Source organism: Bos taurus, chromosome 19 (genome assembly GCF_002263795.3).
Source record: "Bos taurus isolate L1 Dominette 01449 registration number 42190680 breed Hereford chromosome 19, ARS-UCD2.0, whole genome shotgun sequence".
In the NCBI taxonomy this organism is placed as follows: Eukaryota; Metazoa; Chordata; class Mammalia; order Artiodactyla; family Bovidae; genus Bos; species Bos taurus.
The window spans coordinates 38,443,387-38,453,936 of NC_037346.1; the positions used below are offsets into that span (position 1 = coordinate 38,443,387).

At 54.2% G+C, this 10,550-nt stretch overlaps 1 protein-coding gene and 2 non-coding genes across 5 annotated transcripts; 2 read left to right on the forward strand and 1 right to left on the reverse strand.

Moving 5' to 3' along the window:
• Positions 1 to 311: 311 nt before the first annotated feature.
• On the forward strand, positions 312 to 10,116 carry COPZ2 (COPI coat complex subunit zeta 2). Of its 3 annotated transcripts, none has more exons than XM_024980452.2 (9): positions 312 to 758; positions 1,410 to 1,484; positions 3,100 to 3,181; positions 3,876 to 3,967; positions 4,415 to 4,470; positions 5,167 to 5,244; positions 7,157 to 7,208; positions 7,805 to 7,843; positions 8,482 to 9,774. In XM_024980452.2, the coding sequence occupies exons 1-9, from the start codon at positions 648 to 650 to the stop codon at positions 8,533 to 8,535; spliced, it is 639 nt and encodes a 212-aa protein (XP_024836220.1). In that variant the 5' UTR covers positions 312 to 647; the 3' UTR covers positions 8,536 to 9,774.
• MIR152 (microRNA mir-152) lies at positions 1,089 to 1,174 on the forward strand. The gene has a single exon (NR_031026.1). It is a non-coding gene; the product is annotated as a microRNA mir-152 (primary transcript).
• Positions 1,096 to 1,166, reverse strand: MIR148C (microRNA mir-148c). The gene has a single exon (NR_036377.1). It is a non-coding gene; the product is annotated as a microRNA mir-148c (primary transcript).
• Positions 10,117 to 10,550: the final 434 nt, after the last annotated feature.

Below are 10,550 nucleotides of genomic sequence, written 5' to 3' on the forward strand. Positions count from 1 at the left end.
ATGCCATTCACAGGTGGAACATTTGAACTGCTGGGTATCTGTCTCGTTTCAGATTGTGTCCGTGTCTGCAGAGGTGTCCGGGCGCCATGACCCCCTTCCCCAAGTGGCGGGAGAGGCATGGGAGAAACTCTACTGCATAGAGGGGTCTCTCTAGAGCTGTCCTCATCTGCTCCCGCTGCTAGGACCTGTCTCTGAAGTCCAAAGGATGACCTGATGTGTTTGTGCCAACGGTACCTACCAGGAGTCCAGAGACAAACTGGACTTTGCCTGTGCTTTCTGACGGCCTCAGGGCAGCCTGTGGACGTCGGTGCAAACCAAACCCACAAGCCAGAGAGAAGGCAGGAGAGGGAAAGGGGGCCGGTCGGGAGAAACTGAGGATGCCAGGAGCTCTGGGCTTTGAGGGGCCGAGGGGGGCGAGGGGAAGGAGAGCCAGGGGGAGGAGAGCTGGGGTGTGAGCGCAGGGCGGAGAGGGCGGGAAGGGAGAGGAGGGAGGGCGAGGAGGGAAGGGCCTCGGGGAAAGGAAGGACACGCGCGGAGGGGCTGAGAGGGGCGGGCGCGAGGCCGGCGGCCGCTGGGGAGGAGCGGCGGCGGCCCGGGGGGCGCGGGGCGGGGCGGGGCGGCGCTGTCAGCGCGAGGCAGCGAGCGGAATGCAGCGGCCAGAGGCCTGGCCACGTCCGCACCCGGGGGAGGGGGCCGCGGCCGCCCCGACTGGGGGCCCGGCGCCGCCCGCCCGAGCTGGGGAGCCCGCGGGGCTGCGGGTACGGAGCGGGCGGCGCCGGGGGCCGGGGGGCGCCAGCTCACGGGTCGGGCGCCGGGGAACTTGGTGCCGCCGGGACTGGCCTGGGAGGGGCGGCGCCCGCGCGGCAGAAAAGTTCCTCCGCGCTGACTCGGGAGGAGGCCGGTGCGGCGTCCGCGTGGGCGAAGTTCTGGAGCTGTCGGAGCGGGCGGGGGACGACTCGGCCGGGCTGGATTGCGTCTCTCCCGGAGGGCTAGGGAGCGCGGGGCCGCCCCGGCGGCGGGCTGACGTGTGTGCTTCTGGAGCCCGACGGGCCAGGGCGCCGGGGGCCGCTGGAGGAGCTCGGCGCCGCTGTCCTCCCGGCCCAGGTTCTGTGATACACTCCGACTCGGGCTCTGGAGCAGTCAGTGCATGACAGAACTTGGGCCCGGACGGACCTTCTGCACCCAATGGGCACAGCGCCCACCCGGGGCCTGCAGTGGGATATCTGCCTGGGAAGGGAGCGGGAACCGGAGTGGTCCATGTGGCATAGGGTTGGGCCGGAACCAGCTGTGGACTTTTGGGGCTGGGGTCGCTGGCCTGAGGATGGACTCCTGGGATCAGCAGATCCCGTAGAGCCAATGACACGGGTCTGCGCTGGCTTAGGGGCCAACAAAGCTCTCCCCCGTGTCAGTTGCAGGAACCTTCCCTCTACACTATCAAGGCCGTTTTCATCCTAGATAATGACGGACACCGCCTGCTGGCCAAGGTAACCTCCCACCCTCACCGGAGGGCCCCTGAAGACACTGTGCCACAGGCCCAAGTCCAGAAGTCCCCACCCAGCTGACTCACCTGGCAGGAGAGACCCCACTGTGGGCTCTGCAACACAGAGCAGCCCAGCTGAGACCCCTCCAAAGGTCATCCTGTCCATCCTCCTGCCTTGTCAGACTGCTGGCTCCCAAAGCGGGGAGGGGCTGTCTGTTCTGTTTCTACTCATGTTCCCCAGAATGTCTTCTCACCGTCCTTTACACTGGCCTGGGACCCTGGATTCCTGGTCCCCCAATTCTGAACAAGTACCCTCTGCTTTGCTTTTACAGCTTGGTAAACACTAAGGATTTAGAACAGATAGGATTTTATAGCCCAGATTTTAATCCAACTGTTTCATAAATGAGGAAAAGGTAGTCTAGAAAAGCTAGAGTTGCCTGGAGTCACAGGTACTAATATCAGAGCGAGGGATCCAAACTCGGCTATTTTGACTTGAAGCTCAGGAGGATGATTTTCTCTGCACCAACTATTCAGTTATCTGGTAAATATGCTAGTGATCATGGCCAGGACAAACCAAACTAGAATGATCCAAAAATAAATACCTACCATCAACACAATTAACTATAGTGGGGCTGTGACACCTAAACTAGCTATGAAATGCAATGTAGACTTTTTAGATTGTTTAGGCTGAAACTTTTTGTCTTCATGACATTGCAGTGAGCCTGTTGACCACAACAGTGGCTGGCAGGGAGACCACTAATTTGCCTGCAGATGGGGCACTAGATGGCAAAATCTACATTCATAAAATGGAAGCTGAGCTGACCGTCCCTTGCCCTAGCAGATGGTCAGAGGTAGCTCAGCAACCAGAGGTTCCAGGGCCTCCTCCTGGCAGATCACATCCATGTGCAAATGCAGGAACTGAGTCAGAGAGAGAGTCTTATCAAACCCAACAAAACAACATTGATTTCGTTAGGCAGTGTGTGCCAGGAACTCTCCCTTAGAGAGTTCATCTTCACCATAGTTGTCATTGTTGTTTAGTTGCTAAGTCATGTCAACTCTTGCGACTGTAGCCACCAGGCTCCTCTGTCCATGGGATTTCCCAAGCAAGAATACTGGAGTGGGTTGCCATTTCCTTCTCAGGGGATCTTCACCATAATCCTGTCTGAAGTCAGACCATCACTGGCATTGCATCCCAGCTCTGTCCCTTAAACTGTGAGGTGTCAGGGAAGTTACCCCATCCATATAATGTGGATAATAAAATAGCTGTTATGATATTATTGTGGTAAAGAGCCCCTGGCTCTGCCTTCTTTCCTGTAGACTCAGGTTAGTGTAGAAACAATGTGGCCTAGTGACCGCCCCAGCCATCTGCTGAATGCACAAAGGCCTCCAAGAAATCAGGACAGGACTCCAAAAGCAGGCCTCAAAATTCCTCTACTTTTTATGACTTTCTTTGCTCAGAATTTGTGTTTAGGGGGAAATAGCAGACAGGCGTAGAGGGCAGTCAAGAGGAGAGGGGGCATGGCAGCAGAGTCCCACTTGGCCAGCACCCTGCCACCCATCCAGGGAGGAGCCAGATCCTGTGGAACGGCTGTCACTTTTTCTCCTTCCTTTCCTCCTAGTATTATGATGACACATTCCCCTCCATGAAAGAGCAGATGGCCTTCGAGAAAAACGTCTTCAACAAGACCAGCCGAACTGACAGTAAGTGTCCTCCTCTTCCTTGCACAGAACCCTCAGATGCACACCGTCATCTCCGCCTGGACGCAGCTGTCCCTGTCGGCCTCACGTGCCCACAGGCCATTCACTTTTCTTCAGAGGTGCTTTTTCCTCCCCTTCCCAGCTGTTCCCTTTTCCCTTCTGGTGAACCTTCACCCTCCTCCCCATCACCAGCACACACACACACCCACCCCCTACCGCCATCTGCTCCCACCTACCTGCTTCTGGCATGCCTGGAGTCCTCTCAGTGGAAGAGGCCACCGCCAGCCTGGGGGTCAGAGGCATTGCACATGTGGGTGAAAGGTCAGCCTTAAACCAGGTTTGTTGACTTCTCAGAGTGAGGCAGTCAGGTGCTAGGAATGAAGTAGAGGGTTGGAGCAGGGACACAGAGTAGCCCAATGGCAGTGTCCCTAGTGCCCGTCTTTCCAAGGGTTCTAGTCTTTGCAAGGATTCTTTTTTTGTTTGGCCACTGCTTGTGAGATCTTGGTTCCCAGACTGGGGATTGAATTCCGGCCCTTGGCAATGAAAGCACAGAGTCCTAACCACTGGGCTGGACTGGAATTTCCTTTGCAAGTGTTCTTGGGAAGAAGAAGGAAATAGGGGGAGAGGTGCAGAGCTGGAGATGGGCAGAAGGGGCCAGGCAGAGGTGACCAGAACTGAGACCCCGTTTCTCTTCTAGGTGAGATTGCATTTTTCGGGGGCATGACCATTGTCTACAAGAGCAGCATTGACCTCTTCCTGTATGTGGTGGGCTCATCCTACGAGAACGAGGTGAATTCAGGAGGTTGGGGAGACAAGGAGGGTCTCTCTGTGGGGGAGTGGCTTGGAGTCTGGGGTAGAAGCTGGGCGGCTCACCCTTGGTATCCCTGCTTCTAGACTCTGGGGAACTGGAAGCCTCCAGAATGGTTCTTTCTGGAACAATGCATATCCATGATACCCCTCCGATTCCTTGGGTACCAGAAGGAGTCCTCTGCCGGGAGCTTCTGTCTCTATTATACATCACTGGAGAAGGATGTATTCAGTGTCCTACAGCAGGCACTCCAGTGCTTCCCAGTTCAAACACGGGGAGGGACCCTCTCAGGTCAAGTTGCAGCCAGGCTCCAGCCTTATCCTCCCTAGAGAGGGGCAGCTGTCCAACAGTCAGGTTCTGAGGTTTCCTCTGGCCTTCTCAACCTCAGTCTCTCTTGTTTTCCTCCTCCCATATCCACTCCTCACCAGCTGATGCTCATGTCTGTTCTCACCTGCCTGTTTGAGTCCCTGAACCACGTCCTAAGGTGAGTGAGGTCCTCTGTCCTCCAAGGCTCCCATCCCCCAGACCTTGGTACATCACAGGCAGGATGGTTCCCTGCTTTTTCCTTAAGTCTCCACAAGATGAAATCTGGAGCCAGAGCAACTTCCTGCAAGGCCCCTGCCCTTTACCTGATCAAACAATGGTATGGCCAGAAGATGAAGTCTGGAGAAGCTAAGTGATTTGCCTGAGGTTACAGGTTGTTTATATCAGAACCAAGATTCAAGCTCAAGGTTTTTTGACTTGGTGCTCAGGGTGATTTTCCCTCCATTCCCTTTGAGTGATCTGGTATCTTCTCCAGTGAACATGGCCTGGGTAAATCAAACTCGGATAACCAAAAATAAGTGTTCACAGTCGACATGTGTAACTACAATAGCGCTGTAGTACCTGAAGTGCTTTAGGGTGGAAATAGGATCAGTGCCCAAAGCGGCGGGGGCAGCGTGGGTAGAGTTGAGCATGAGGGGCCGAAGGAAGCAGACCTGTCCTCTGCTCAGGAATCCCTTGCCCAGGTGCCACCCTCACTCCCCTTGACATTCTCCTTCCCTGTGCTTGTGGGGGGACAGGGGCTGGAGGGTGCGGAATGAGGCAGTCTTTGGAGAGAGCAGGTCCACCTCACTAAGGCAAGGACCTGGCTCCTCCCGGCCATGCCACAGGGAGGTTCCAGAGCTGTGTCTTCTTTCAGGAAGAACGTGGAGAAGCGCTGGTTGCTAGAGAACATGGACGGAGCCTTCCTGGTGGTGGATGAGATTGTGGATGGCGGGTGAGGAGTGGGAGAGGAAAAGGGACTAGTCAGGAACCTTCACAGTGGGAGGTGGCCTTGAGGGTCGTCAGCTCTAGGTTGCACCGAGCATGTTGTTGGCTCTCTGGCCAGCTTCTCCCTCCCTTTCTCCAGCATATTCCCTGTGATCCCATCCCCCAAGCCCACTCATGATGATGGAAGTTGACTTCAATGTTAGCCAAAGTCAAGCACACAAGAAAGTAATCTGATGTCAAACTATGGCTGACTGTTGACCAGGCAAGGTTTTGAGGGAATGGTTTGCTCTCCAATGCCCAGGAGAAGCAGGCAACACAGACACCCGCCCTTCCTGGAAAGACTTCATTCAGGCAGAGCCCTGCGGCAGCTACACCTCTTGCTCTTAGAGGTTCACTCTAGCATCGACTGCATGCATGACCTGGGCTAGCTGTTTATTTTCCTTCCTTTCCCCAGCTTTGAAATGGAGACAATAAGGAAACTGCCTCAAAGGATGTGGGATTAAATGAGGTGATGCAGGTGAAGTTCATAGTTCTCCTTCAGTAAATCTTATCTCCTCTTATTGGTGTAAGATTATAGTCTTAGGAAGCTGGGAGCTCTTATGAGAGGTTGGTTAGTGAATTTCCAAGGGGGGATTGGGCAATATTCAGGGAGAAAAAGAAGTTCTGGCTCTGGGGCAAAGGATAATGGAAACGGATCACCTGTGAGACATCCACATGCCTGTGATTACATGCATTTAATGGATGAGGAAACAGAGGCTCAGAGATTTAAGTGACTTGCCGAAGGTTACATGACTAGGGGATGGCAGGGCCAGGATCTAAAACTTGTGCATGTTTCCAGAGATTGTGCTCTTCCCGTGGCACTGATGCACATTGCTGGGGGACAGGGGCCCCGGGACATGGGGTGCTGTGGGGTTCTTCCCTCCACCCCTCCCTCCTTTCCTCTTTGTCTGTTGACTGCCTGCTGCTGCTGTTGCAAGGCCTTGTGCTAATTGCTAGGACCCAACAGTGAGGGAAATAAGACCAGGTTTTGTGGAATATAAAAGTTGTATATAAAATTTGGTGTGGAACTTCTTCAAGAAACACAGTTACAAATATAAAATGAGGTGCAGGGCTTTCACAAGGGAGATTGTAAGTTTTATCAGCTTCCCATCTGTACCTCTAGAAAACAGGGAAGCATTCGTGGAAGCAACATTTGGTCCTGAACCTTGGCCTGGAATGGTCGCTGTAAAGGACCTCTCGTGAGGGACTTCAGGCTACAGGTGCCCCTGTGATGAGCCTGAGAGAAGGTCTCTCACTTCCTTCTGCCCTATAGGAGGCTCACTGGGTGAGGAGGAGCGGTCACTCAGTTCCTGTGGACCCTTTCTCACCCACAGTGACCAACTCTTCCCCCTGCACACCCCCCAGGGCATCATCAAAGAGTGCCAACTAGCCGAGAAATGCCTCCATAATTGGGTCTGTCAAAAGGGAAGTTAAAAAAAAAGGGAAGGTAGATTCTGATTTTGCAGTTCCTTTTCTTTCACGTATAGCACAACCCCATGGCAGAAAATAATAGTGAAACCAGATAGGAACCCCAGGGGGCTTCTCTTCCTTCACTGCTTCTGAATCCAACCTTTCATCCCAGAGGTGAAGTGAACTTTGTAGAGCTCTCACTTTTTGAGCCCCTGCTTTTGACAACTTGATCGATCTAGACTGGACTACCCTGGCCTGATCTCTCAAGTGTTTGCCCAGTGATGACAAAGTATGTGAGAATCAGGGCTCCGTGGTGAGGGAGAGTTCTGGCTTGAGGAGTATGGGTGGGCCAAGTACCTTGGAGCGGGGATGTTGCAGAATATGGCAGGGAAGCAAAGGGCTTAGCAGGGAGCAGAGTCCAAGGAAAGCATGGGGCTGATTTTCCTCCTCATTTCTCTCTCACTTTGTAGCGTGATTCTGGAAAGTGACCCCCAGCAAGTGATCCAGAAAGTGAATTTTAGGGTAAGAGTCATCCTGCATCCCCCCTTACTCCCATCTCCTCCAGGCTCCCCTTCCCATCGTCTGTACTTCCTGTCTTCCCTGTGTCTGGGCAAAGGGAACCCAAGCTCCTCTAGCAGAAGCAGCCACTGGGTTGATGCACTTCTGGAGGGGAGCAGCAGTTTGGAGGGATGTCAGCCAGTAAAAGAGATCTCTGTCCTCTTCCCTTGGCCAATTACAAATACCTCACCCTCCTCCCTGGGGGGAAGTACAGACTGAGGAAATAAATAAATCCTCACAGAGACACCTGGTGGCTGCCTTGCCTTGAACTTGGCCTTGGAGGGGAAGAGATGGAATCTCCCCACCCAGTTTGGCTTCTCATGTCTGGATGAGAAGGTCATTTTAATCCCCCACACTCTCCACCCACCGTGTCCCAGAGACATCCCTGAGGATGCTGGTTTCCAAGGGCTCTAGAACTTCCCCTAAGTGACACACATGCAGTTCTGGATCCCCTGATCACAGCATCCGCTCACCACCCACAAGCCCCTTTCTCTCACCTGTCTTTCGTCACCCGCTACCCTTGCCCTGGCCTGACCACCTTGATTCTGCTTCCCCCATAGGCGGATGACAGCGGCTTGACGGAACACAGTGTGGCCCAGGTAGGCCCTCTCCATCTACCTTGGCCAGAGATGGGCTAGAGGGAGGAGAACAGAGCATCCCAGGGGGACCCAGTGGGGCTCTCCAGGCAGAGAAGTCAGGGATGCAGGAGGGAAGGGATGACTGTGTCAGGCCACCTCTTGGAGACAGTCCACTGGAGGCTGCCAGGGTCCCCATGGTAATGTGGAGCTTGGGTATTAATAAATGATGATGCCTTCCCAGCAGTTCACCTTATCTCCTAGCTGGGTATAGTTGGGTCAAAGCCCAGGAGGAGCTACCCACGCTGGAGATGGCTGGGTCACTTGTTCCCCAAGCAGTGTGGGGGCTCAGGCCTCTGGAAAGGATCCCAAATAGGAGTTTTCTTCTAACCCCTCACCCCTGCTCTTTAGGGTCCACACTGAGGTTGTTAAGGGACACTTAAATCCACCGTGGGATCTCATTCTCACCGCTGGCACAACCAGTTTGGGCTGCACCTTGTCCCTGAGTGTGGAAAAGTCCATGCCCGCCAGTCCCCTGCATGGTCCTATCTGATGGTGCATGTGGGATAGGGCTGAGGTTTCCAAATCTACGGCCTGACTGGTTTCCCGGCTGCTCAAACTTCCTACTTGTCAGGCTTGACCTCCATTCTGTCTGCCCGCAGGTCTCTCTGCCCAGACTAATCCTGCTTTTATGGAGCTTCCTGCCCTGGCACTAACTACCTCGTGCTGTAGTGGCCAACGCTGAGATGGGCCCATGCCATTCAGTGTGGGGCTCCAGGTGTGGTGCCCTTTGCTGTACCTGCCCTTCATGCTCACGCGGCCTCTCCCTTCCCAGTTCTCCTTGCCTCCTCCTACCCTGATGAGATGAATGCAGCCACATGGCAACTTTAAGGGCTAAAGAGGTTAAGGGGCAATGAGCAGAGCAGATAAGAACAGGGGCGCTGGTGTGAGTCATCCAAAGGACGCATCTGCCTTACCACCTACAAGCTGGGTGGCCTAGGGCAAGTTATTCTACCTCTCTGGGCCTCGCATAATCACAGGACACTCCTTATAGAGTTATTATGAAAATTAGACGAGCTAAAGCATGGAAAGCTCTTGGCATACATCCTGTTTTCCATGGGGGAAAGAATGAAGACATAGCACTTTTAATGGAATTCTTGAGTAAACACCAAGGGATGTGCAGGTAGTGAATGGGAGACGAAATAAGGAGAAAGGTAGATCTTTACTGAGAACTGCAGGAGAACTCCAGGTCCAGGCTGTCCCTGAGAGAGGAGGGGGAGTGGGCAGGAAGAAGGGACATACAGTGTGGGATCAGCCTTCTTGCGGTGGGAGTGAGGCTGGATGGCTGGAGGGACAATCTAAGGGACATAGGTGGGGTCTGCACCGTGTTTGCATGGTGTGTGCACAGTTGCATGGATCTGTGTAAATGTGGGGCTGAGGTGGTTTCGCAGCAGGATATGAAAGTGAACACATCTGAGTGCAGGTGGCCTTCTGCAGAGCCTGCCCAGGAGCCCTTTGCCAGCTGTGCCACATCAGCAGCAGCTTGGGGTGGGGTGTTGAGGACTTACTGCCAGCCAAAGCTAGAGCTAGGGGTTTGCTGAGGTGTCTGGGCACAGGAAGTGTCAGGCCTGGGCCCGCCTCTGCCTGGACGTGGCACTGCGGGTGGAAGCTTGCATGGCATGGTGTGGGGGAGACAAGGCTGCTGCCACACCCAGGGCTGCAGATGCTGGAAACAGAGGGCAGGCTGGGCCAGCTCCCATCTGGGCTGGTTGCTGGCTGCAGCCAGTTTGGGCGGCTCTTTCCGTCTTGATGGCCCAGCCCCCCTTAAAGCAGGCAGAGATGAGCTGCTGCCACCTAGTGACTGGGGATCGCCAGGACATGTATCCCCCCTACCCGCCACTGCACTCTTAATGTACTTGAATTCCACCCAGTAATTCTCTCAACCTTCCACACCCCGCCCTCCCCAGGTTCTTCAGTCTGCCAAGGAACAAATTAAATGGTCGTTACTGAAATGAAGGCTGTGCATTCAAGGCTCCTGCCCCCAGACCATTCCCCCAATCCTAGCAAAAGCACAGAGACCCCAGGGAACACTAGAAACCCATGCCCTCCCAGAACTGACTCCCGAGGTCTCCGGCCAGGGACTTGAAATGCAGAGATTTGGCTTCAATACTGAGTCACCCCTTCTCCCTCCCCTGGCCTGCCCTTTGGGCATTGACAACCAGCTGAGTTGCCTTAACTCACACCTTAGGCATCCCTGGCCCCAGAGCCCAAATAAACCTGCTTTTGTCTCCTGCCAATGGTCTCTTTCTCTTTTGCCCTGGAAAGTGTGTGTGTGTTCTGATAAGGGCTTCTGCACTCTGTGGCATTTTCCGGATGCCCAATACTAGGTGTATCTTTGTGGCTGTGTGATTGGGGAGGAAGTGGGTGAAGGGAAAGGAGACGATTTAACTTAAGTGAGGCGGTGCGTCACTGACACTGGGGCCCTGTACGTGGTGTGGAGGGCTAGGTATGATTGTGACAGGGTGAAAAAGTCACAATGGGAGAAATGGTGCATTTGGGAAGAAAAGAGCAAAAGATACTACACGTGGTGGCCGCACTGGGATTCTTCAACTCACTTTTTCCATTCTCAGTCTCCAGAAGGGAAGGGCGTAAAGGTTTCCTCTGGACAAACTGAGGAACAGCACGCCTGTTTTTCTTGGCTTGCCCGGGAAGTTGCCGCGGAAATCCAATG

Excerpts from the sequence above, each read along its gene's own strand:
- COPZ2 (XM_024980452.2), top strand. The coding sequence starts at position 648 with ATGCAGCGGCCAGAGGCCTGGCCACGTCCGCACCCGGGGGAGGGGGCC. Across the intron at positions 759-1,409 it reads GGGAGCCCGCGGGGCTGCGG|TTGCAGGAACCTTCCCTCTA; the intron begins GTACGGAGCGGG and ends CCCCCGTGTCAG. Across the intron at positions 5,245-7,156 it reads GATGAGATTGTGGATGGCGG|CGTGATTCTGGAAAGTGACC; the intron begins GTGAGGAGTGGG and ends CTCACTTTGTAG.